Raw genomic sequence first — 26,888 nt, 5'->3', positions numbered from 1 at the left:
CCAATCTATAACCAACCTCCATTATACATGGAAAATTTAGAAGCACCCTAAGCAATTATATATAACTGAGCTCTTACATAATAGATTTTCTATAGCAGGCACTCAAATTTTCTCCAAAGAAGCCAAATATTATGCTGAAGTTACATGGAACAACTCAAGCACTAAATGTCAGTTAAGTTTCATTATTTAATTCACCCCTTTACCTTAGAAACTTATCACAAAACCTCATTAGGCTAGACAAATGAATTCTAAATTATGTGGAAGTGTCTTTCACTTCTGGTTCTTTGAGCACCTAAGCCAACAAAACACCTTAAAAAACAAAGAACAAGTCAACAACACTGTCTGCATCAAATAGACCAAATAACTCAATTGTTTGCATGAAACAGTCTACTTTCACATACATATACAAATTTTTTTTCAAGAAGTGTTGTAACAATATTAAAAATATTGGAATCATACTATATTTATACTAAAAAACTATTTTTAATAGAACCTCCACTAATATGGGTGACTCTTCATTTGTTGCTCCATTGTGATAGGTGCTACTCTTGCAAATGAAAATAACAAGAGGGAGACAAGTAAGGAAAAAGCCAGTAACTCCAGAGAAAAAGAAGATGAAGGTACTGAATAAACCATCAGACCCATACCAGGTGACAAAGAGGCAACTGATGAAGACCAAAAAAGTTTTTGTGCAGAGTTGAAACTATCCTAGCTGGCTCTAACCACCCAGCTTGCTTACACTCTGATCTGTAACACTCTGCCTTCCTTCCTGTGTCACTCTCATCTGAAAAGACAAGCTGTCCTCAGGGAACAGACACAGAGCTGTGTATGGTGTGAAGAGGACACTGTGCAGGAGTCATTTTACAGCCTCTTCACCATCCACACAGACTGGCAGATCTCCTATGCTTGCCTGAGACAGATCTGCTCCCACCTTACTTTGCAGCAGCAGCTGTTTTATAATGCAACCATCACAGCCTCTTCTGCTTCGTGCCTCAGGAGGACCAGCTGCTTCTGAGCTGTGATCTGACCAGAGCACTTGGTGCACCATGCCACCCAGCAGAGGAGCTGCAGTGCTGAGCATGGAGACCTGCCAGCAGATGAGAGCCCAGAAGGAGGCTCAGTTTCCCGAAATGCAGCCAAACACATGACAAACTATATGTGCATGTGTGTGACACCTGCATATACTATACACCCTCCTAGGCAGATTCTCTTCCACTGCAAGAATTCTGTTATGGATTTACACTAGAAAGTTTTAAAAACATGAAATTAATTACAGAACCTTGAAATCTTTATATCATCAGTATCTAACAGAAAGTACCCAGTAAGCCTTGCCAATCTGATTTGGTAACACTAACATTCACATTTTTTTAAAGGTCTTTCTTAACAACAGCAATCAACATATTTTCTCTTCAGCACTTGTGAGACCTTGAGTTCAGGCTCTGTGACCCACACTTCAACACAGGTTGTAAGTATGGAGGCTTCTCTGAAATTTCCATTCATGCTTGGCACTTGTTTAATTACACACCATTTAAAACAGTTCATTTAAACTAATTTGCCTCCAGGTACTCTAAAGTTTGAATATAGTTACATATACTTCGCATGAGGAAAATCTTCCAATAGTCTCAAATTTGACATGCTACAGTGTAACAAGCTAACTAGGAAAAAAAAAAAAAAGAGGAGTAACAAACTTCTATCTTGCTTTGAGAATAGCTGATTTTTTTACATTTTTAATATCCCTCATTAAATGGCTTTCCTCTTCTTCCATTGTAAGTAGAGCAGCAATATAAACTCACACTGAATTGTACAAATAATTTATTCCAATCAGGACAACTACATCAATGATAACTCATGAAACATAAGCCCAGTATTATACTTAATTGTAAAACCCAAACAATTTCCTCCCACTCTGTATGATTTAAAATATTTTAGATACATACTCCATAAGGACATAAAAATAACTCCAGTTTTACTCTCAAAGTATGCAGATAGATGAATACCAATATAAAAAGCTCTATCACATCCCACAGTAACACAGAAATGCATTTAAGAAAATGAGAATTATCTTGATTGTTAAGTCTAATGAGGAAATCCATAACTGCTGTAAACAAAACCATCACCTCTTCAATAATACCGGTATAATAATTATTTAAGTGGATTAGAAGGACCATATTGGATAATAGCAGGTATTAAACCTGGCCTGTAGGGTTCTGAATGTAAATACTGAATGCAGGGTTCTTGCTCTCCATGAAATTTGAGATGATAAGGAAGTCTGTTTATGCCATTACACAGTGCAACAACTTTATTTACCTCATGTGGCCTGGTTTAGACACACACATACGTATAGGAAAATAGCAACTTTTATGACCTAGAAATGTAAAATACAGGCCATAACATAACCTGTACTGAGGCATGAAAAGATGTGATAAAAACACAACCTTTACGTAAAGTTGTTTAAAAGCAAAGATATTAACAAATTTGACTATGGACCAACTGTTATCTGCAAAAAGGAAAAAAGGACCTGCAAAAGGACCTAGAATTGCCTACTGAGATCAGAAAACCACTGTTACAGCCATCACATAAACCTATAAAAAGGAATTCTGAAAAGCCAGTACTACTTCATTGCACTACATCTAATCTCATACTCCTGGACAATTGCACACTCCACAACTCCCAGCTTGTCAAAAAAATCTCACTCCATGTACATGCTCCTCTCCCTCAGATAATCTCTTCCCTTTCTGAATTAAATAGCTAATCTGTGTAAAAGAAAAACTGGGCAGATTATTTTGTTCCTTGTTTGTGCAAGACTAATCTCTTCTCAGTAATACTCTGGTCTTTCTGGCCTAAGCTCAACTAACCTGAAGTAACACCCATGTGAATGAGGATCAGGTAAAAAGAGAAAGAAAAAAAATATACCTGAAGTTTTTTATAGCTGATTTTTTTTTTTTTGTGTGAGTAGGTGCAGCTGCACCAATATAGAAAGGAGTACTCAATGTCAAGCTATAAATAGTTCCTGCTGGAAGCTTAATAGCTCTGCCTCTGCTTCCTCAGAGCACAGGCAATAAACTACCACTATTGCACTTCTACAATTCAGGAACAAACAGATTTAAGCAAAAATGTTTCTCTTTCTATAGCAAATCCAATAAAAGAAACATATTTATGCCATATATAAGGTTCTGTTTATAGAATATATTCACATTTGAAATAAAAAGACCTGAAGTTGTAAAAATACAATACTGTATTCACTTCAGAATTCTACTTCCAAGAAAATTAAATGACTCAGCGTATACAGCTATTCATTAAGATATTTATGAAAGAATTATTATTTATGACTTGGACAATATTTCTCATGTCCTTTATACACCAGCTACTGGTAGAAATCTAACAACAAAATCAGCTTTGTAGAAAAGAAGACAATACATTCACTTGAGATTCTTCTGGACATAAGAGTAAAGGGGAAAAAATACAACTTGCTTTTAATGAAGACACAAAACAAACTGCAATACATACAACAGTCTAGAATAAAATGTTGCAGTAGAGGCAAAAGGAACTGCTTTCAGTGTTCCACAAGCTGTTTTCACTTTACTTGCACAGATCACTTCTTAGTCATTGTAAGGCCACTAAGTTGGTTTTCTATAGTCTATTTATTCCTATGGGACCTCAGTTCCAGTACAGAGTTTATGGATGCCTCTATAAGCAGCTAGAAATAAGTCACAGCATCCAGAACTACTGCTCTGCCACATAATCAGAGACAGCAGCGAACTGGCAGGAGAAAACAATTGGAACATAGTTTTCAAATAAAATAATGAAACAGATAATGCACAGCTTAAAAGTTATTAATTTAATAGTACTTAATTCACAGCATTTCCTTGCATGAAGCCTCTATAAAAAGAATTTTCTGCATTATTATATAAAGAGGGAAAAATCATACATGTATTAATTCCAGAATTAAGGATAACTCAAGATATACAATTTCCAATGTGATATGCACTGGATTTTTGTGTAGTGCAATTATACCCAACTTAAAACCCATAGTCTGTGAAAAGCAGAGAAGAAACTTAGCTGTGTGTCTAGATGAATAACTAAAATGACAATATTCTTCTCTTTTTGTGGCAATGCACAGTATTTATAACCCAACCAGAAGCTGTGACACTCCAGAGAATGTGGCACACAATCATTTAATTAAGCACTATCATAGCATAAAGGCACAATAGCGACAAAAGAGGAAGAGCACAGACCCTGGGTTACTCTGGGTGTCCAATCTCCTGTCCTGGAAGCAGTGTGACCATGACAGAACAGTATAGTATTTCTCCATTTAAGCTTTTGTGGACAAAATTCTACTATATTAGTCACATTTAGGAAGGACAAATATGAATACTGTACAAGACAGTACAGGCCCTCTGTTTAGCCTCCCGGTTTGAACAAACAACATGGAAATCATGCTTACTAATGAGCACCATTTAGACAAGAAGTAATTCTATCATCCTGAATTCCCAGATTCAGAGCTCTGAGCTCAGAATTAAGTTCAATGGCTTTCCAGACAGAAACTGGATTTACCACACAAAGCAGTTTTGCAACAAGACTTTGTTAACAGCTGACTTCAAGAAAATACTGCTTGCCAAAAAGCTTACCTTTCTCTCTTTCAGTAACTTTTTGTAGCCACTGGTTCCCAGAGACAGAAGTGTAATGAGGACATCTAAAGAAGGAGACGCAGATGCTCTTCCTGAAAAAAAAAAAAACAATATACAGATTAAAGTGGCAAAAATAAATTTTATGTGAAAGAAAGCTGATAATCAAGTTTTCTACAGCTATTCTGTATGGCTGAAATCAGCCCATGAACTAGTTACCTGGATACATTTTGCTGATCTCCTGAATGAAGGACTCGTTGAAGCCAGCAATGATAGCACCACCTACTGGCACCATAAAATTTTTGTCCAAGCTCTGAACAAAAGCATCTATTCTGCCAACTCGAGCACCCTTTATCAAAAAGGACAAAAAAATAAAATTCACAGCATAAAATAGAAAAAAACGGAAATGTGATAGCATCATAATTATATAAAAGTGTAGCTAAAATAAACATAATTCCTGGAACTTTCAGATACTGCATTTGTGATCAAAACATAAAAATCACAGTATTACCTCTTTTAGCACTGCTTACTATTAGTACCATTGTCTGCCTAACATAGTACCTTACAAATTCCCATTTTGCTGTGATTTAAAATATCGATTTTAGTTCCTGCAAGTCTAAGTGTGGCTCCATTTCAGCAACAATCAAAAAGAAACCCCTCAAAATTTAATGGGAATTATACAGTTAAAATTGTTCCATCCTGAACACTTTTTACAACTCTCACAATAAAAGGCTACGAGTTAATGCTTCATTAACAAAGCTTTTTTCAATACATATATAAATTTGCATTAAACAAACTGGCTTATTACAGCACTCCTTCTTCTAAGGCTGCTTTCAAAATCAAGATTCAAGTAATTTCTTATAGTAGATATCCCCCACATCCTTACACCAAAGCACTCATATTTTCCAAGGAAAAAAATGTAGATTCTGCAGTACACCTTCAATTTGAGTGGCATGTATCTGTGAACTGTACAATTAAAAAGTATGCAGCATAAAAGAACCTGAAAAGTAAAACCCCATACATATCAAAGTACATGCAAATACACATATTTTTAAAACTATATACTAAATGTAAGAAGTAGAAACAGAATTAATACCTATGGCAAACAGACGGAAAAAAAGCAGGGCCAACTAAACCTCATTTATTAGTTCTATGTTTTGATACCTTAATGCACAGGAGACAGGAAGAACACTCCAAGTTTGTCAGCTTTTTGTTGGGAACATGAATGCCAGCAGCTACCATTTGATTTAATTGACAGGAGAATACCAGAGGAAAAGCACAACATTAAATGGTCTCAAAAGGTTTTTCCTGTGGTATTCTTGCAGGTTGTATTCACACTGCGCTCAGCATGTACATATTCCTAAGTATTCATTAATAACTACTTTCTTATAAACAGAAATTTTTCTAGCACAAATAATAAATTTTGTAAAAAAAATGTAAAAAAAATCAGAGCTCAAATGTATACATTTGCATAAGCAGGGAACAAGCAATTTACTGAGTCTAGAAAAACACAGAAACAAACACAGTAAAAATTATATTTGTATTATAGTCTGAAATGTTTATCATTACAACATTTCATACAGTAAAACCCAGCACTTCCACAGCCTCATTCATGTTCGTTTCTCATTATTGTATTTAACTTGCTCAAGTTGAAACATGTACTAAGTACATTACAAATAAAGCATATACCATTTTCTATTTAATAAATTCCCTCAGTCTTTCAAGATTTAGAAATGCCAACATGATGTTCTTTCACAATTGTACATTAAGCTGGTCTGTGTCCTGCTAGTAATGTCTCAGCAATCAGAAAAAAAAAAAAAAAAAACAAACCAGCATATTTTACATTACTAATAGTTCAGTATCATCTGGATCCTATTAAAATATAACCCCCTATTCTTTTGAATAGGTAACAGAAAACAGAATATTGAAGATCGATGCACATACAATACAATGAGGAAAAATGCAAGAATTCAGTTTCATGACTGATCTTAGATATCAAGCAATATCCTCTTCAAACTAAACAGCAACAGAAATTAAACTTTTTTGAACATAACATTGAACTTAAACCAGTTTCCTCAGCCATTCTCTGTGCCAATAATATTTTAACAGCAACAACATCTATCAAATGCTTCTGTAGAATTCTGTAGCTTCAATTAAAAATCTGTAACTCATTGTGTTGAAGGCTTAATTTCCATTCAAGTATGATGCATTATGTCATTTTTAGTCAACAACTTTAGGAAATATTTTAAGAAAGCTTATTAAGGATATTTTTCCATTATAAAGACATATGAACATACACAAAAACTAAATAAACTTAGGGTTACATAAAAAGCACATAATAGAAATAACTATTAAGCTTAAATTCTATTTCTATCTGTTGTGCTTTCCCAGAAAATTGTTCAAATATGAGATATGCATGGAATTACTCTCAAAGCTAAGAAGCATCTGATAAAATTTCCTAGGTTGCCTAGAATCACAAATTTACTTATACTTGCTAAAAAATATTATTGGAAATACACAGCTCCTACCTGCTGGATAAGATGCATACATTTTGAAGACTGAACTCCATATGCATTGTTGACAATATGTGGAATGTCATAATTAGAACAAATTACAGCCAGCTCCTCCAGCCTGTGAGCATAAAATTGAAATTTAGAGAAGCATTGATTACTGTAGCTCATCTTACAAGACAGACCATTAACAGGTCTACAAGGAAGTCAGAATGAGAAAAGTAGCTTTTTTGATTAGTTCCTCAAGGCAGTATTTGTCATCTTAAGCTATAAAGTTAAGATGAAAATTCTATTGGCTTTTACATATATTGCAAATTGTTGATCTAGTCTGACATTTTTCTTGCTTCACTTTAAGTTTTATCTGGACACCAGTTAATATATCCCAAACTATTAAGCTTTAGATACAAGCTTTTTGTTGTTGTTGTTGTTGCTTTACTATTAACTAACATAGCTTCTTATTAATTTAAAAAATTTTCTTTAATATTCAATGTGAAAACAGTCTCAAGTAGTTTCAAGAATGTCTTGGGAATCAAAAGCATCCTATAACAGGAAGTTTTTACAGGTTTCTGTTTATCTCAGAGAATTAGTATTTTCATCCTTTGGCTGGAATCTCACTTGCATGCTTCAGATAAACTGATTAAGAGAAAATAAATTCTTTAAAGGAATGGAGAGCCCTACAATGTCTGAATATGGACATCAACAAAACTAAAATTTGTTCAGCTGTTTAGTCTTCACTTGCTTTTAGAACCCCCTAAAATCACAGTGAGCTCAACCTGGATTGATTAATCAGGCAAATTAAGATTTATCTGACCACATTGATTATTTTAAGTAAGATCCTCTGGCATTTTAAACATACTTATATGCAGTACTCTCTTCTGAAGCACTCCAATCATGCTATATTTTTTAAAAAATTACTCATGATTTTCCCCAAACTTTTGAATCTATTTTAGAAATATAACCTATTTGAAAAAATTAGGCAATATAAAATAATTTAAAATTATGATAAAGACAATATTATCTTTAAAAAAATCAGTGCCTCCCCTCCTCTTTCCCTCACAAGGAAGTTGTAACTGCAATGAGGCCTCCACTTGGTCTCCTCTTCTCCAGAGTGAACAGACCAAGGGACCTCAGCTGCTCCTCATGTGCCTTCCCCTCATTAATAGAATACTTGAGGAAACATATTATGCAGGGCAAAGTTTTTGCCTTCTGATCTGCTGGCTCTTAATCAGACACATTCCTCACCCTCCAGAGAGACTCAAAGGAACAGAGTTTCCCTCTTACATGCTTCTTGTCAAGTGCAGGCAGAGAATTTCACCCAACTAGAAACACAGAGGGTGTACAGCTATGTATGTTCACATTTCTCACCTTCTGAAAATTAAAGGAGCAATAACCTATCTTCTACAAGTACTGAAAACAGAAAAGTCTTTTTTCCCTAAAAATATTCTATTGAACAATTAGATCCATTTTGCAATACAGAATGAGAATGTTTGAAGAAAATGTGTTAGTATGCAAGGGAAGCAAATGATGCACAGCACCTGTATGTACCTGCACCTGCTTCCAAGGTCTAGAATGCAGCTTTGAAAGTGCTACTAATCATATCATAAAAATAAAGCATTAATGTAAATTGGCTACCGAAGTTCTTAATAATCACAAATACAGAAGTATTTCCCAGTTTAACCTTCCTTTCTTTCTCTCCTGTTTGTTAAAGTTCATGAAAAGAAATCTTTGTTCTTTTTTCTACTACTGAAAGTAAAAAGTTACAGAATTCTGCTAAGTACACAGACCAACTGAAAAGGACACTTACTCTTTGGTTCCCTTAAATATAGTAGTTTTACAAAAACCTTACAGCAACAGCAGGTAGAATTCTGAGAAAGAGGGTTTATACACTAGAGAATTACTCCCATAGAGTTAAACAGTACTTCAAAGGAAAGCCATAGGTAAGGCAGCCATAAAACTACTAAAAATTTTCAAACACGACCACCACAACTAAATATAAAGCCTTACAAATGCAGATATTTAAAAACAGACATTTAAAATTGCACCCTCCAGAAATGCTGTCAGGGTTTTCCTTCCCAAAGGAAGATGAAGGTTATGGCCTTCAATAGTTGACAGTTTCTTTTAAACAGAAAGTACATTCAAATCTTCCTATATCTGTGGTATATTATAACATAGTGCCACTACCTAATAATTCATCTCTTAGTTGTAGAGGACAAAACAATAGCAGCATGTCAAAAAGAGGAAGCAGATAAGGAGAAGATTCATTTACCCAAGCTATAAAACAACCATTCCGTTTTGATAGCTGTGATTTAAGTTAGCCAATAAATCTGCAAGTCAACTTCAAGCAATGTTCATAGTATTCTGACAGAATTATATGGTTTTAACTCCCATCTTTCCCTCTAGCAACTAGGTTAACCTATGATAAATACCAGGGTTTTTTTTTAAGGTAGGAGAGGAGAGTAAAATATATTTTTACTTGCCACATTTTAGAGTCAATAACATTTCTTTCCTATGCTTGTGGAGAAGAGTAGAAAAAGCAACAGTAACATAAAAAAAAATGGCATTAGCTATGGAGCTACATTTCCTGGATTATGTTTCCGTGAGAATCTACTTTTACTTCTTCCATGAAGTTTTACAAAAACCACTAGCAAAAAAACATGAATTTCACAAGAGCAACATTAACCTCACTTACATAACAGAAAAAAAATCTTCTGTCTAATTCTCTCTTTTTTAATATACTTTTCTGGAAGGGGATTAAAGAATCTTTACTAATTGTTGGAAGAAGCAATTTTAGGAAGATGGATGGTCAAAACATGGAGGTGTTGGTTGGGTTGTTGTTGTTGGGAGGTGGGGAGGATATTTATTTGTTTTAACAGTAACAAATAACACACTTCTTACAAAGACTGCTTACCTATCAGGTACCCTTGGAGCAAAGCAAGATGTTGTAGAATGCACACAAAGAATATTTTCAGCACCAAGAGCCTTGATTTTGGCCTCCACTGCTTTGAGGTCTGTCCGTAGCTCATCACCTTCTAATACATTTTCTATCACCACAGGCTCAAAACCTGACCAAAAAAAGCAAGAACTGAATGTAACTCAACAAATCTCTGACTGTGGGGGTTTAGTTCCAGTATACATTTGAAAAACACATCATGCTACTATTGTTTCAACAGATTCTAACAGCAAAGACTGTGCAAACCACACAGATTGTCACCTTCTGATCACAATTCCTAGGACACAAGTTTTTGCATAAATTTGAGAGAGAAATTTGACCCATGAGCTTTGGTTTTCCATAACTCTAAGGACAGCAAATTAGGCATCTTACTCTGAGGGCGAACTGTAACTTCCTTAGTATTGTGTTCTCACTTGACTCCTTTATACACCTCTGTACCACTGTACACACATGCATTGTGCAAGGCATTAGGAAGACAGCATGCATGTTTTAACTGCATGCTAGAAATCAGGAGTGTACAAATAAAGCAGAACTACCATGCATTAGGCCTTTTTTGTATCTTACTACAAGGATATGAACTGATCAGTCTGATAGATGGAAGTTTCATATCTGTTGGAAGAACACACACCGTGTCATCAATCAGTTACCTTCTTACCTGCAGTTATCATTGATTTAAAGCAAGATTTCTGGTCTATACGTGGCCAGATAATGTATTTTGCCTTTGGTCTCTTGTGCCTCAATGTTAAAAAACACAGAGTTAGACTCATGCCTGTTGCCATAGGAACAACGAAGCAACTGGTCACTGTCCGGACACCTGCATATAAAAAGCAAGTCAGAAATTAACATGAGGAATCCATGATGTATCCTCACAAACAAGTGAGATTTTTCAAATTTACACCTACCAGCCAGTTTTATAACATCCAGTACTACTGAATTAGTAAGTTTGTTCAAAAGGCTTGAACCTGCAGCTTTAGGCTGTACTGCAGAAATATCACCTGACCTTCCAATTCCATGGATCAACCTAAACAAAAGAAGTTGAAAACACACATCAAGATTTTCACGTTGCAAAGCGATAAAGCTTGCTGACTGAAGAGAATTTAACTTGATAGACAATTGTTGCAATGGAACATCAATATCTGCCACAATCAATTCCATTTTAACTAACTACACATATTTGTATGAAATTTTGGGGTTTTTTTAAAACAGTAGATTAACAATGTTTCTACATGCAAGTAAAAACTTTGAGAAGATGCACAGCAGCAACACCTTTAGCATCTGGCAGCTTTTCTTTTAAGTGCACCTCAGCACTTCTTGCTGTTTGTCAAAATAGCATTATAAATGCTGACATGTTCAGACACACAACCAAGGAAAACAAAAATGAGCTGTCTATAGCGTAGCATAGGCATAGTAGTATTATAGATACTCCCTCAAGAAATGCTTCATCTCCACAAGGCAAGGAAATAATATATACAAAGCTATATACATGGATATACGTATTGCTTTGCCCATCTTGTACATCTTCACTTCATCTATCATTTTGCTATTCAATGTTCTCTATCATGGAATACTATGTCTCTCTGCATTCTGTTTATAAATTATTGTTATAAACTGTGTTTGTAAATATTGAACATTATTTAGTTCAGGAGTGGAGGATCCTGAAGTAATTTGTAAAATACAAGCTCGCAGAACGAATTTACCCATGGCTGAAATGCAGCAGCTGCTCAAGTAAGCTAGTAACAGTATACACATACTTATGGCTTTAATTCCTTTTTTGCACTGGCAACAGAATAAAATGCAGTCCAATGAGTATATGATATTCAGAACTTCTTGGAGCATCGTTTTACAGCTTAAATTTATTTTCCTGTTTCAAGTTCTAAGTTGAAATCAACAAACACTGGATAATTAATTGAAACTTAAATATAATACTCCACCTAAAATATTTTCTTCCTCATTCCTGCTGTGTTCTTAATAGCTGTCTCATATCAGTACTTTTTATTTTGTGCACTTATGTACTGCTTCCTAAGAAGTAATCCTCCCTAAGGAGGGATCCTGCCCCTTTATTAAGCTAAAAGGAGAGACAGTTTTAAAACCATCTCCCACTGCCTCAATCACTCCCAAAGTCACCTGTAAAACCTATTGCAGAACTAAGTGGAGGGGAGAACACCTTGCTATTGTTGGCACTGACAGGAGAAGCGAGTTGCCAGGTGACAGAGCTGAATTGGAACAACAGTAGTGAACACCTTTCAGGCTCCCTCTGGCCAGAAGCCAGGCATGCTTTCTCCAGCACTGTCCAAAAGCAGGACTTCCTCAGATATCTTCCCCTGCCATGCATATCCTAGCCTAGAGAGCTGTACACAAAACTAAAAAAACCCAAACTGATGTATCACTGGATTGCTTCATGAATTATCATAGTAGTGTACGGTATATGAAAGACATTAAGCCTAAATAACTCAACCTCCATATGGTAAACCTTACTAAATTTCTGGCCTCTAATATGTTTTTGTGCTTATCTTTCAAGGAGAAACATCCTGGAACTTCTACTTTGTTTCGCTCCTGTTGGATAAAACATCACAGCAAGGTACTCAGCAGAGAACTCAACACACACATACAAAAAAATTCATTATAAGGAAATGAATGCAGAGCCTCTAAAACTATAGAATCCAACATACCCATAAAGTAGGTGTTAGAAGGGCTACAAGCTAATAAAAGCTCTTTTTGTCTTTAGAGATCTTACATCATATGAAATCCATTATAGATGGACTGGGGTTTCATCTGCTTATCAACTAATCACATTATAAAGCTATTAACAGATAGAAAAAATACAAATAGATACTCACTGACAGCATTCAATATCGTGCAACTACAATGTACAGTAGTTTTTAACAATATAGAGATAAAAAGCTGCACCTTGTTATAAAAGGCACGTAATGCATAGATTATTTTAAAACAGTAAGATCTCTGCTTCCCTTGTAGAGGACAACAACTTCAGCTTCTACAAATTCAGTGTATAGGACATAATCCTGACAAAACATTTTTGCTTAATTCAAGACTTTCTATAGAGTTATTAATGAAAATTTAATATAGAAAGCTGCATCAATTCAATTATCACATTATATTATTTTTCTCAAATGCTATCAAGGTCTTAGATAAACAAAACCACAATAAAAGAAGCCATTGGAAAACATTAATAAAAAACCTGAATAATTCAAAATAGTCAATAATTTGTACCTGTAATGCCTTCGGGCAACAAGACCTGAAGCCACTCTTCCTTCCCTCTCACCAACACCACAGTTGCCCAGGAAGTTATTGCTATCCATTATAGCAAGTTCATGAAGAAACAATTCAATGGTGCTTTCATCCCATCCATCTTCAGGACATTTCCCCTTAATAATAATATAAATACAAAATTTGGAAATTAAAAATGAACACAACTATATGCAACTTGTTTGATTATTGTTACCCTTCTTTCTCATGCTAAGCAGCAGTTTGTATTTTCATTATTCTTTTATACTATCTAATGTTATGAAGCTGCATTCAGAGAAAAGTTAAATAATGATTTTTCCATGTGTTAAATACAATCCATTAGCACATCCCGACGTTAAAACAATCAGGATATTTTTTACCTTCAAGTGTTCTCTATGGTACACACAAAACCACTGCAGGGCATACATGTTAATTACTCCCGGAAAGACTACAGATTATTTGATGTATTCTCTAGACATGATGTATGACTACAAGAACTCAATAGCGAAAACTGCACAAAAGGGAAGATATTCAGATATTAAAGAACCAAAACCACGAGCAGAAGGGAAACACAGTTTTAATGTAATACATCTTCCTATCCACACATTTTCCTTTCCAGTTGTTATCTAAAAGGGAAGGAAACAAAATATGTCAAAACTTGCAACCAGAAACATGCTCTTTCTTGTACTCTTTACTGAATAAACAACTGCACCCATCTTTGCAAATTGCAGACAAGATTCTCCAAGCAGGGACCCATAAAACCACGAAGATTTTTTATAAGTCCAGAGGCTTTTTTACTTGCCCCAGTAACGAAACAGCCAATTCAGTACATCAAATTAGTTTCTGAAGTGTGGTACCAAAGTTAAGTTTGAAACAGTAGATGACATGACTGAGGATGCTCAAGAACTGAAATATTTGCTAATTCATTGACAATGATTTCTATACGCTGAAGACAATGAAATGAATTGTTTTGGCACCTTACAAGTATCGCTTTTTACTTCGTGCAACGATGTGCTAATATCTTACTGTTTTTAAACATTTTTTAACTGTTCGCTGGCCCTTTCTCTGTGCATTCTGGCAAATGCACAACCCAGGGCAGTAATTTTCTCCTCCTCCCAAACGCGGCCTTTGACTCTGGGGCTCCGCCAGGTCCCTGCTGCCACGGCAGCGGCTCTCCCGAGCCACGGGCCGGACGCCGCGGTGGCGCGCTGCCAGAGGGCAGAGTCCGTGAGCCCCGGCCGGCCTGCGCGCTCACGGGGCTGCGCGGGACCGCCGCGGCCCTGCCCGGGCCGGGGGCAGGCTTCTCCGCCCAACCCGGTTGCTCGGAGGGCCGGCGGGCGGCTCGGGGCTGCTCTATCCTCTCGAACCCCGGTGCGTGGAGGGCGGGAGTGGGGGGGGGGGGGGGGTGTGGGGTCAGCTCTACCCCAGTAAAGACGGCGATGCGCAGAGACCGGGTTCCTCGATGCTGCTCGGGGCGGCTGTGCCCCGCTCGGGCCCCGGTGCGCAGGGCGGGGGGCGGCGGCCCCATTACCTGCTCCAGCAGCGCCCGCAGGCGCAGCTCGTGCGCGCGGCGGCCCTGCGCCCCCTGGCGCACATAGGCCGCCGTCACCAGCCGCTCGCTGCAGCCCTGGTTCTCCGCGTTCATGGCCGCGGCGCTCCCGGCGCCGCCGCCGCCGCTCCACCTCCGCGCCGAGCGGGCCTGTGCGAGCCGGGCACTTCCCGCCGGGAAGGGGCGGGCGGGGGCGGTGCGGCGCACGCCGCGCCGTGCAGCTCCGGGGCCCCGCCCCGCCGCCAGATCCGCGCAGCGGGCAGCGCTCCGCGGGGCCGCCCCCGCCCGGCCCTTCCCGGCCGCTGGGCGGAGCTGGGCCGCCCCCGGTGCAGGTGCGGGGCCGCAGGGGACCGCGTCCGAGCTTGGGGTGTGTCACAGGCGGTGTCCCGCTGTGAGAGGCAGCTCGTCAGAGCCTAGACTGCTGGGCTGGCGAGAGACTGTTCGTGGGCTGGTTTTCCCTGCCCCGCAGAGTTTAGCATTAGGCTGTTGGGAACAGCCGCGTACCTCCCCGCTGCTCCGCCAGGTTGAGGACGTTCTTTTCTCTTCTGGACGTGTCCGGGGGCACAGGTGCTTGTGGGACGATCCTCAGGGACTAGGAGCAGCCTGCTAGGGCTGCAGGCGTAGCCCAAAACTGCGTAACACGGACAAAGACATATTACCCAACAAGACCTTTTTTTTTTTTTTTCTTTTTCCACACAACTTGGGGAAAAACAGTTACACCAGCAGGACATCTGGGCCAGGTTTTGCACCTTAGCTAGGAACTGCCAGTAAAGCATCAGCAGGTGGAAGCTTCCCTGGAGCACGGGCAGACGGCCGCCGTCGCTGTCCTTTGCCCCCCGCAGCCGCGGGGACCGGCATGTTTCCATTTGCCTTCTTGGAATAACTCGTAGGGAGTATAAAACAATCGAAGAGGCGCGTTAAATACGCGGGGTGTTTGTTCCAATGTTTAATTATTACCAGCCCGTATCTAGTCAACTGAATCTGTTTACGAAATCTCATCCAATTCTTCCGTTTTATAGTTTTAAGCTCAGACGGCTAATTAGCGTGTGAAGTGTACGGAGCGGCCGTCCCGCTTCTGTAAGTTTAGTTAGCCTGATTAGGCTCTTTTGAGCGTTTTGACAGAGTAATCTTACACACCAGTTTGAATTGTTGGCCCGTACTATAATTAACACAGTTCCTTAGCCCTTTGAGTAGAAGAGAGCTCTACAAGTTAAACTCTCCCGTTGGCGGTGTCCGCAGTCACCTGCGTTGCGGGATGTCGCAGGGCAGCTGCTCCTCCTGGTCTTTATCACAAGAGGGCGCTCACCTAAAGCGATAAGCGCACGACTGTGCCGGTATTCCTCTTTTTTCCTTCTTTTTATCCCGTTCCAGTGTTTCGACAGAGTGTTCAAATACATATAAGCAGATGAAAGTTTGCTCTGTTGGTTAGAAGGATAGGGACAAAAGCTTTAGCATGAGGAAAATTACCCAGTTTATTTACGTGAGGTAATTCTTAGGAATTTTAATCCAGGTGGCTAATTGAAAAGGATTAGCTATTTGGAATTAAAATTAATGGTTTGTTAATTACTATGATGGTAGTGTGTATTTTTTAATTATGAGTTCTCATGGTGTTTGAACTCTGCACTACTGAAGAGTGAGGCAATATAAAGGCTTTGTGAGATCAAGACCTGTGAGCAAGTTACAGAATTCTTATTGAAGCAGAAGATGAAAACTAAGTTAATTGCATTTAAAAATACAGTAGTATGTGTAAATGAACGCATAAACCAGAAAAAAAGAAGGGTTTTTAAACTTTTTTTTTTGCTGTGAGGCTGGTGAGACACTGGAACAGAGTGCTCACAGAAGTTGTGAATGCCCCGTCTCTCCAAGGGTATAAGGCCAGGTTCAATCGGAGTCTGAGCCACTTGGTTTAGTGGAAGGTAGCTTTGTCCATAGCAGGGGAGTTGGAAATATCTTTAAGGAAAATCTTTAAGGTCCCTTCCAACCCAGGCCTTTCTATGAAATAACTAAAGAGTTATTCTCATTTTTTTTTTCAAAAGCATTAACTCTCAATCTTTTTAGAAGCTAGTAAATTGACTGTACAATGGAACATTATTGAAACAGCCACAACTCACTTGTAGCTAAAGGGAGGTGCAGTATTACTTTACAGTATGCTGGGAAAAATATCAGACTTCTCCCTTTTTGATTGATCTTTTTGTTTGCTTCACAAAGAAATTAACATCTGTTTAATTTTCTGTACGGAAAATTATATCCAGTTGCTGTAACCTTCCTAGATGTGTTTACTAGGCAACAAATGGGTGTTCATCTGGAGTCACAGTTGATTGAGTTCACTTTTAGTAGAAAGGAATAGGAACAGAAATACAAGTGTGAACAGATTTTATCAAATATTACAGATATTAGTAGTTACATAGGTAAATGACACTCAGCTTAATTCCAAAGTCCACTGGCTGACAGGCAACCCTAAACAAAACAAACATAAGTCCAGTATTTCAGTAAGGTTATATTTTGTCAGTAACAAAGAAAAGTGATTTTCCCCCCCGTAATCCAGATTATGCACATGTTAAAGTTCTTATACCGTGCTCTTAACTATGAGACTAATGAATAATAAACATATACAATTATTATTTTTAGCTGAGAACTGACTTGCTCCCAGTATAACGTGTAATCTCAGTTCTGTGCAAGTATTTAATGCATGTGTCTTTCTCCCATATTTCACCAAAACTTGAGGAAAACCCTTCTTCAATAAACAGGATTGGGAGAACACATCCAGGCTAAAATCTGACGCAGTATGTTGGGGTTATAGTTGTATTCGCTTTCTTCAGTTAATAACGCATGGATAGTGGGGGAACATGGAAATAATGGCAATGTATTCATACTGTTTTCTCTTATGCTGTTTTTTAGGCTTCGTTTTGGAAGTTACCGTGATGGTATAGAACAATGTTGTGCAAAGTTTGGGGAGGGAGAGCAGCTGGCTACGGCAAGTGGTGGCCAGGAGGCAAGCGTGTTCCAGGTGTAGAACTAAGGCGAGTGTCAGGGATGTTTTTGTTAAACGTCCAGCGCTGAAAGCTGCCGTGCGAGCTCCTGACGCTCGCTGGCGCGGAGAAGCCTCGGGAGCCGCCGCCGGCCGCCCCCGGTCGCGGCGCGCCGGCGCAGCCGCGGCCCCTTTAAGGCAGGTGGCGGGGCGGGCGCGGGGCCGCGCGCACGCGCGGGGCGGTGGAGCCGGAGCGGCGGGAGCGCCCCGAGCCCGCCCGGCCGCGCCGCCGCCTCCTCCCGCCGCGCTCGGCCCCGGTCCGGCCGCCCATGGCGGAGCCGGGCGCGGAGGAGCCCGACGAGCGACTGCTGCTCCTCGTGGAGCCGCCGCCGTCGCCGCCTCAGGCAGAGCTGCCCCGGCGGGGGCCGCAGAGTGCGAGAGCCGCCCCCGGCGGGGCTGTGCGGCAGTGTGGGGAGCCGGGGCTCGAGGAGGTGGAGGACTCGGAGGATTCGGGGCCCGAAGGGGATGGAGAGGACGAGCCTCTCCTGCGGGCGTCGGATAGCGGCCGCGGGCGGCGGGCGGGCGCCGCCTGGGACAGGGAGCGCCGCGCCGCCGCAGGTACGGCCCGGGGCCGGCGCGCTCGGCGGGACGCGCGGGGAGCGGCGGCGCGGGTCGGGCCGCGCTGCTGTGCTTGGGGAGCGCGGCCGCGGGTCTGGGGGCACAGGCAGCCCCTGCCTCGTTCTGTCCTTCCAGCGAGGCTACAGAAATACCTGTCGGGACTGAAGTGAGCTCGTTGTGCCGTGTTCGATGGCACAGCATCGGTGAGGGGCAGAGATGTGTTGATCTCTCTAGACGTATGGGCTCGCTGACTGATAGTGAAGGGGAGATGCTGCAAACGGGTAGACGTTCCACTGCTTTGTCCCTGTGTGCTGGGCTGCACGAACTCCTTTACATCTTCATGAGTGTCTCCACTGTCACTTCTCCCCGCTCTCTGTCTGCTGCTTTGTTGGGCCTTGCTTTGTTTCTGTCATGTTGTTTGAAACTTGTGGCTTTGCATGTTTTAAAGACTGCTTTGTGGTGGGACTGGCTGCTGCTTCCTAAATACTTGGTGAAGTGTCAAGTTTTCAGTTTGACTTGCATATCCCACTATTTTTTTTGTGACCCTCATTGTTTCATCTTGAAAAACAAGTCAGTTTGTTCTTTGTTTTACTCATATGCTCACTTTGTACCATCACATGTTTTAAGAGCTTTAGATGTGGGCTCTACTGTCATATTTTTGGCTTTCATGAAAATGTATCTTGTTTTTGTATTTTCAAATCAGTTCTTGAAGAGAGAAATACAATGTGAAAGTCCAGAAATGCAGGAACTTAGTTATTAATTTGAAAACAGATGTAAGCGTGCCCATTATCTAATTCTAAATATACTGGCAAAGTGATAAATCACATGATATTTATTGCTTACTTTCTTTTCTTTAGACTTTCAAGCTCTCTGATTTTGTGCAAGTTTCTATAAAAGTATACATCTAGGATGGGTTTCCTGACAGAAATATGTGGAGTTCTGTCACTTCTTTGTTTTTGCTGTTGTAATTATGCTGTAGGATTTCTTGCCAGAGACTGGCAATGCTATTTCTTTTGCAACAATGGAGGACTTGAAAAAAATCGAAACACCCCTCCCCCCCATCAAGTTTAACAAAATAAGTTGTGCTAATAATTCTGTTTTAGTAACTACGGAGAACTCTTACTTGTTTGGCTATAAAGACAGAAAAATCTTGTCTTTTAAGCACTCAAGTGTAGTAAATACCTGTAATATAAACATGCCATTAAATGTTAGCGTTTTCCTGTCTTTTTCCTACAAGACTTAAGATCTGCTAAAGAGATACTGCTTCTAGCAAAGTATTTCTAGAAACTTTAAAAAGAAGTTGATGCTTCAGAGTGGAGGCTAGAGCCACAGGTCTTGCACCACTGAAGCAATTAGGATGGTGAATGCAGAGTACTACTTGGAAACTGCCCCAAAAGTGTGTAAGAAAATCTCAGAACTGATATTGATTAAAGCATCTCATCCTTTGTTTCCTTGTCCTTACCTTTTATGTGTAACCCGTGAAGATGCAGGATTGTTTCACGTGTCAGGTGGAACCAACATGCACCAGATGTTATTCATGTATGTTATTGCAACACACAGTGTTTCCTTAATGGAGACTGAATAGGAGAAGATGGAATTGGTTAAAGGGACTACCTGTAATTATGTCAATGTTTAAAAAGTATAAATCTAGCTTAGTGCTGAAGGAGTTCATGCGTGTTACTCTTGCAAAATGTATTAGTTTAGCTTAGCTCATGTCATGCTAACTTGATGGAAGAACAGGTCGAGGTGCATACATGGGTGATAGCATTTCTATCTTCTTTGGCAAGTCTTCATCATTCCAATACAGTGGCTTCACAAACTTGGGCCTTGTCCAAATTAATGTGAAAAAAGTTCTCAAGCTTGGTAGTTTGACTGTGTGCGTGAGCCCTGTCTCCTTAGTGGGAGTTTAATGAGAAGAGTAATTTTCAAGAGTAATTGCAAGAGAAACCTTAATTAGTTATAATTGTAAGTCTAGAGACTGTACTGGGAATAAGTTGTGACATAACATGCTTTCTCAGTGGAAAAGTTGATTAAAATAATTTTTAAAAGAGAAACTAACTCAAAAAACCCCCAAACCCTGCCACATGCAGTGAATACTATCTTCAATTAATATGGCTTATTTTCATATGGAGAGGGTTCATAAACTCCTTAAAACTGCTAGTTTCCTTGTCAGCTAAATGGTTTTGTACAGCCACATCACTGTTGTAACATGCTTCCTAGCAGCACAGTAGCAATACTGAACAAATAATGAATTTCAAAAGTTATCTATCTTTTCTTCTTTCAGCATGAAGTGTAATGAGGTTTTTTTGGTTTTAATTTATTTTTTATGAAGTTATCTTTTATGTTAGAAAGACATGGTTGAATAATTTCCTCAGACAGTGCGACTACTTAGTGGTTCTAGATTGTAGAATAAATGCACAGAAATTAAAACTTGACCTCTGAGTCTTCCGCACAGTCAACTGCAATCCATGTGATACAAAGTTCATCTGTAGGTTTTCTTCATGTGGAGATAATTGTGCAGAATGACTTAGCATGGATGTTGCATTTCATTTGGTAACAGTGTAATGCACAAGTCTGATTTTGCTTTCACTGACAAAAATATGTACTGGTTGGAGCTCAGCTGTGTGGGGTAATGTAGATGTGTAGAGATAGTTGAGGCTTGACTATGAAATAAGAACCACTGATTTAAAATTACTTCTTCCATAAAAATAAGTTTGGTTTATTTCCCTAACTCATTTAAGTACTTTGTGGCAGGAAAACCTTTGAACCTCTTCTCTCCCTCTTGTTGTCCTACTCTAAAGTCTTAAAATGTAGTTTATCACAGCAGTATTGGCCAAAGAGTTAAAACAGATTCTGATCTAATGGGCTGTGGCTGATGATTCTTTAGAATGATCTGCTATTAGCTTTAAGGTTTCTCTTCCTTGTTGCCAACTTATACTAAGATTTTTCCTATTTTTTAATGCTTTTGACTGTCTTTGTTTGGAGTCCATGTTAATAGTTTAAGTGGTACATGCAAGCAAGTGCTAATGTTATAAAAGCTTCAAAAACTGTCCTGACCTACCAAAAAAAAAAGTGTTCTTTTTCTTTTTTATTTGACTCTCCACAAACTATTGAGTATCTTTTTTGAATAGTTTCTGTCTTGGTTGTCATTCCAGAAGGATGTATATTAAATTTCTATAATTGCTGAAATGGGAACAAAGCAACTTTATCTGTAAATTATGAATTTAGAATAATGTACTGTTTGTTAATGCAGAAATGAGCCCTAATTCACAGGCCCATTAGAATGCACTCAGTTAACATGTGAAACAATCCTAGCATTAAAAAAGGTATAATAATCTACAGCATCAAAATTTGTGAAGAAATATTTTAAAAATTGAAAAGTCAGTAGTATTCTGGCACCTTCCTTTCTATTTGTCTTTCTAAATGTTTGCATAGCGTCCTAGAGTTTGCACAAATGCCTGCCCAGACCTGACTTCTGGGCTGTAGGTAAAGAAATGCTACAAGTTGCTTACCGTGTTTTAAGGCTGGAATGGTGCTGGCGTGCAGTAGTCACTGCTGTGTTGGTGCTGCTTGTGAGTGCTACATGTAGCAGATTATTCAGTGGATTAACTTCCTTGCATTTTAGCAGATAATAAACATGTTAGCCAAGTTCCTAAGTGAATGCTACAATACTATTCTAATAGTGGGTAATGGGCAGGACATGAAAGTAGTATGTAAAATCTTTCATGCTTTTTTAAACTGTTTTGACTTTGAACTTTTTTTTTCCCTTAGATTTGTTTCATAAATAAATATTAAAAAGAGAAATCCTTGAAAATTTTAAACACTTAGCAGTGGCAGTCTCAAATTTGTTTTTGCAGATTTGGCTGATTTACTTGAAACAAAAAGTTGATTAGACATGGATAAATCAGTGGAAAAACTTGCACTGATAAAATGGATGAGATTTTTCAGCCTGCTGTTGGGTGGGTTTCAGCAGGGAAGGCTGTTGGCTTATCAGTGTGTTTGCTTATGCTTAATTTGTAGTACAAGTTGCATTTAAGACTGGTTGTTTTCTTGTTTTTCAGGGCATACAGGACATACTGCAGATATGAATATATTTTTAGATGATCCAGAATTTGCAGAAATTATTCTGAGAACAGAACAAGCGATAGAGTGTGGAATTTTTCCAGAAAGAATCTCTCAAGGATCCAGTGGGAGTTACTTTGCTAAGGATCCAAAAGGGGTGAGCATGTTACTGCAAAGTCAGACACACCATCAGCAGCAAGTTGAAAATGGAAATTAAAAAATTCTATGTAGATGCAAATTAATTTAAATTAGTTATTAAATAAGTTATTATATGTCAAAAATTATTTTGGAAAAATCAATCCAAGTAATACTTAGCTTATGCAGCAAGACATAATTAGAAATCTAAGGCAAAATAATTTCTGCTGCAGTTTTATCACATTTTTAATGATCTGCACCAAAGAAAAACTGAAAGAATAAAAGGGCCTCTAACATCTCCAAACAATTCAGGAATTCCCTTCTGCACAATCTTGTTCTCTGTGTGTTTTAACTGATTTTTACCCAACTAAGCTTCTGATTTCAGTGTGGTTTAAATTTCTTTAGCTAAGCTTCCTATATTTTTCTCTCTTTTCTTGTTAGATAGCCCTTTATTTAGGTCATGTCTCCTTTCTTATATATGATTGGTAGATGGGCAAGAACAGTGATATCATCAAATCTACCTTTTAACTTGTACTTGTCTGCTGAATCTTAGCTGGAAGATTGGGTTTCCCTTCTGCAAGATTTGGTTTTCCCTTCTGTACTTGGTCAATGGTACCTTGAATAGTGATCATCAGTGAGGTGTCCTAAGGTTACTTTGAGACAGAAAAGTAGTAATTACCTGAATCTCTCTCTTGAAAAGTAACATGTGGTTAGCATTATTAAGTAAGAGGAAATGATGTCTCAGTCACACTTTCACATTGTTTTCTTTAAATTAGAAATACTTTACTACTGACCTGTTCCACAAAATAAGACCTCCAACTGCTCAACTTCTGTTAATTTGTCACATATGTTTTTATTTTAAGCTCAATCAACATCTTTTAGCTCTTAGATAGATGTAGGTGTTCATTAATTCTGAAGATCCCAGTTGTGCTGGAAATGGAAGTTGGAACACTTTGAATGCCTAGGTTATCAGGGCATGTTCAAGATTTTTGTCATTCCCATAACAGTAATTTCCCTTTCATTTAGAAGGTAGTATGGTTTTTGTTTAGCTTTTAGTCATATTATTGGTCATTAGAAAATATATTCCTGTTTTGTCAGTTAATTTTCGTAGTTGTTTAGTTTGTTTTAATGGCAATTTTCTGGTAATAGTTTTTACACTTTATTCAATAAGTGGTTTTGTTTTTGTTTTTTAATGGAATTACCTGACATTAATATAAATAAATATGTCAATTTATGGTTTTATTTTTACAAAAAGTGGCACAACCACCCCTTCAAAATCTTCTGAAAACTGCAGTTCATATGCCTGTGTTCCAGGAATATTTGTTAGTAATGCTCCCCTTCATTCTGGTGGAGAAAATAAAAAGAAGGGTCTCTTACTTTTTGAAACCTGAAGGAAAAAAAAGTCTTCCTGCAATAGCCCATTACATTGTGGGGTTCTTGCTATCACATGCAATGCTGTAAATATAAAAACTTCTTCAGAGTTCCGTCTTCAGGTCACTCTCTTTTTTAGTAGCTTAGATCTTTGTAGATTTTTTGGTTGTGTGCTTATATACACATATTCAAACTTCATGTTCTTTTAAAAGTAGGTTTATATCTTATTTAATATGCAGTAGGAAAAACGTAAGTAGTCAAATACTGGTTTGAATCAGTAGTTTTTCAAAATTTCTGTGCATGATGTATCTAATACAATATTCTAGAATGTTAAGCAAAAAATGCTTTACAACTGATCATGTTGAGTTTTTCTTAATGCTGTGCAATCAAGATTTTTTTATTCTTAGAAAGTTAGAGAAATCACTAGGGAAAATAAATCATACCATATGTGCAAATCTGTTTTGTCTGAAGCTTATCTATATTGATTTTGCTGGTTTTTGGTCACTAGCAAACACCTGAGGTACTCACTGAGCCGTGGCAATGGTGAGAGAGTATTTGTGCATCGTTTTAGTATAAACCATAGTATTTTGGATGGGCCATATTACTCCTTGTTTCTTATGTGGTGATTTTCTTATTGGTTTTACTTTTCTTTTGCCGTGTTGTTTTTGTTCCTAGTTAAGTTTCTAGTAGTGACTTGCCCTCCTCCCTTATGCAGGTCATTGATTTGAATAAAAGTATTTAGGAGAAACAAAGATTGAGAAAAGAAGACTTTTATATGGTTCAGAAAAAATTATTGCAAAATATGAAAGTATTTCGGATAATGGGACTGTGAGAATTATGATGCTGAGTGCTTAGCAGACTTTAAATTTTGCTTTTATTCTTTGCTTTTGTTCTAGAGCTTACCTATGTTTACTATCCATATTAAAGGTCTGATGAAACTTCATTTTGTCAATAGTGCAACTTTTATATGTAGAATGGATTTCAGATCCTGTTTGAGTATTGCATCATTCCACTTCAGACTGGTTCTGTATTTCCTTTCTCCTATTCCTCTTGAGTAATCTCCTCTTTCTTATTCTGGAAAGGAGCTCATTAAAGATGTACTAAGCCTTTTTACTGGTCACCTTCTGAAGTGCCCAAAATGAATACCAAATTACAGATCAAATAAGCTGTTTCCATTAGGTCACCTTATGTGCTGATTTGGTCCTATCAGAAAGATAAATTTCAATCTGCATGATTAAAATTAGCTTTTTGCATTTATTGGCAAAAGTTAAATAGTTGCATAGTGAAATGGAGTTCAGTACTTAAGCAGCACTATTACAGAAGGCTTGAATATGTCTGCATTTGTTGTTCATTGTGTAAGCAATAAATAAAAGACATGGTGTCTGTTACAAATTGTTCTGCAATATGTTCCTGACAGTTCAACTAATTGCTCGTGTTAATAAAGTCAGTCTATAAATGCATTTTGACTGGCAAAATTAAGACTGTCCTTGGTAGCTTGTTCTATAGACAAGTTCTATGGAACTTTTTCGTTCCATTCTGGTCCTCAGCAGCAGTGGCTCTGTAAAGTTTAGCAAAATTCTAACTTGAGTAAAACCTTGGAAACCATATCCAGATTTGACTGTATAGCACAGTACAGTCCAGGCTGGTAACAGAACGAGCTAAGCTCCTTTTTTAAATGGGCACTTACTAGGAAGTATTAGCCAGAGAGTGATTCAGAAGAGATAAAGGTTTGGCTTGTACTTCTAAATACACCACAATGATTCCAAAAAAAGCAAAGCTGCTAGCTTTGTTTTAAGAAGGTAGATACATGTGATTCAGTAGGAAAAAACTAAACTTTTTAACAATTCTAAAACTAACATTAGGATTTTGACTAAAGTAGTATTCCAAATGCTGTGATTTAAAAATTAAAAAAAATAAATAGTAAAGTATTCAAAAAACATGCTGGCCTCTCACATTGCATAGACTATTTATTGCATTTGTATAGTCTAAGTTGAATTTTGTCAGTGCAAGATTTTGAATGCAACCTTAGAATCACAGATAACAGCATACCAAACCCAAGGGAATTCTTGTCAATTTTTTGCCTGACTCTGTTGATAGGACACTGATTTTATAGTATGAATGCAAATAATAGTATTTTATAACTTAGTTTTCCTTGTATTTAATGGGAATTAATCAAAATAGATGGATGAGACATACAATGCTACTAATGCCTGGTGTCTTGTGTATTTGTTCACAAACTGAATGAATTAAGTTTTCTATAGTTACTTAGTCTTGGGCAATCTCGGACAAAGCAAGATTGTCTTGTAAAAATTGGTTGAAAAAATCTCTAGGAGCTAAACCAGCTGGTCAGATCCTCTCCCAAATGCAGCTGAATCAGCAGCTACTGAAGAATACTGCTGGTTTCTGACTGCCAGCAAACATGTTCATGACCTGAGTGTGAATCAGCTTTGAGTGTTGGTGCAACAGCAGATAGTGTTTAGCTTATAGAGATACTCACTTTTTTCATAGGGATTGAGTAAAGTACTAATATGTGAAAATGCTTCTTAAAAAGTTGTCCTTAAGTATTTATCAGAAAGAATTTGATTTACTTGTCATTGTCCAGTGAGAGGGGATGAAGATGCAGCATGTGTATAGCATTCCACTTGAGCTACTGAAGAATCATTATGAGAACTTTATGTACTAGGCCAAAATTTATCACAGACAATTGAAAGGTTATATATTTTAATGTGGTAATAACCCTGTGGATTGAGGTTAGTAAATATAGAACCCTGTGTAGAAGGCATCTTGAGAAATTGCCAATTTAATGCTCGTGCTGTGGAGCAGCATTGTTTTAACATAACTCTTGAGGAATGTCTAA

General features: G+C 38.2%; 2 protein-coding genes across 5 annotated transcripts in view; one reads left to right on the top strand and one right to left on the bottom strand.

Moving 5' to 3' along the window:
• The window catches only part of SEPSECS (Sep (O-phosphoserine) tRNA:Sec (selenocysteine) tRNA synthase), a 19,930-nt gene extending 4,895 nt beyond the window's left edge, over positions 1 to 15,035 (bottom strand). The window contains exons 1-8 of one of the 2 annotated variants that reach the window (XM_053940612.1): positions 14,860 to 15,035; positions 13,314 to 13,468; positions 10,988 to 11,106; positions 10,741 to 10,899; positions 10,044 to 10,197; positions 7,154 to 7,256; positions 4,845 to 4,974; positions 4,629 to 4,720 (exon numbers count right to left, since the gene is read on the bottom strand). In XM_053940612.1, the coding sequence (XP_053796587.1) occupies positions 4,629 to 4,720; positions 4,845 to 4,974; positions 7,154 to 7,256; positions 10,044 to 10,197; positions 10,741 to 10,899; positions 10,988 to 11,106; positions 13,314 to 13,468; positions 14,860 to 14,973 (1,026 nt within the window). In that variant the 5' untranslated portion in view covers positions 14,974 to 15,035. Of the gene's footprint in view, positions 1 to 4,628; positions 4,721 to 4,844; positions 4,975 to 7,153; positions 7,257 to 10,043; positions 10,198 to 10,740; positions 10,900 to 10,987; positions 11,107 to 13,313; positions 13,469 to 14,751; positions 14,833 to 14,859 lie in introns of those variants that run through there. The other variant, XM_053940614.1, reaches the window with a different exon arrangement.
• PI4K2B (phosphatidylinositol 4-kinase type 2 beta) overlaps positions 14,564 to 26,888 on the top strand; it is a 25,226-nt gene continuing 12,901 nt past the window's right edge. For 2 of the 3 annotated variants that reach the window (XM_053940610.1, XM_053940609.1), the window contains exons 1-2: positions 18,137 to 18,463; positions 22,525 to 22,682. In XM_053940610.1, the coding sequence (XP_053796585.1) occupies positions 18,175 to 18,463; positions 22,525 to 22,682 (447 nt within the window). In that variant the 5' untranslated portion in view covers positions 18,137 to 18,174. Of the gene's footprint in view, positions 14,700 to 18,136; positions 18,464 to 22,524; positions 22,683 to 26,888 lie in introns of those variants that run through there. The other variant, XM_053940611.1, reaches the window with a different exon arrangement.

The sequence above is a fragment of the Vidua chalybeata genome, chromosome 4, assembly GCF_026979565.1.
Source record: "Vidua chalybeata isolate OUT-0048 chromosome 4, bVidCha1 merged haplotype, whole genome shotgun sequence".
NCBI classification, from domain to species: Eukaryota; Metazoa; Chordata; class Aves; order Passeriformes; family Viduidae; genus Vidua; species Vidua chalybeata.
The sequence above is the reverse complement of the archived record's forward strand: the minus strand, read 5'-3'. Positions and strand labels throughout refer to the sequence as shown.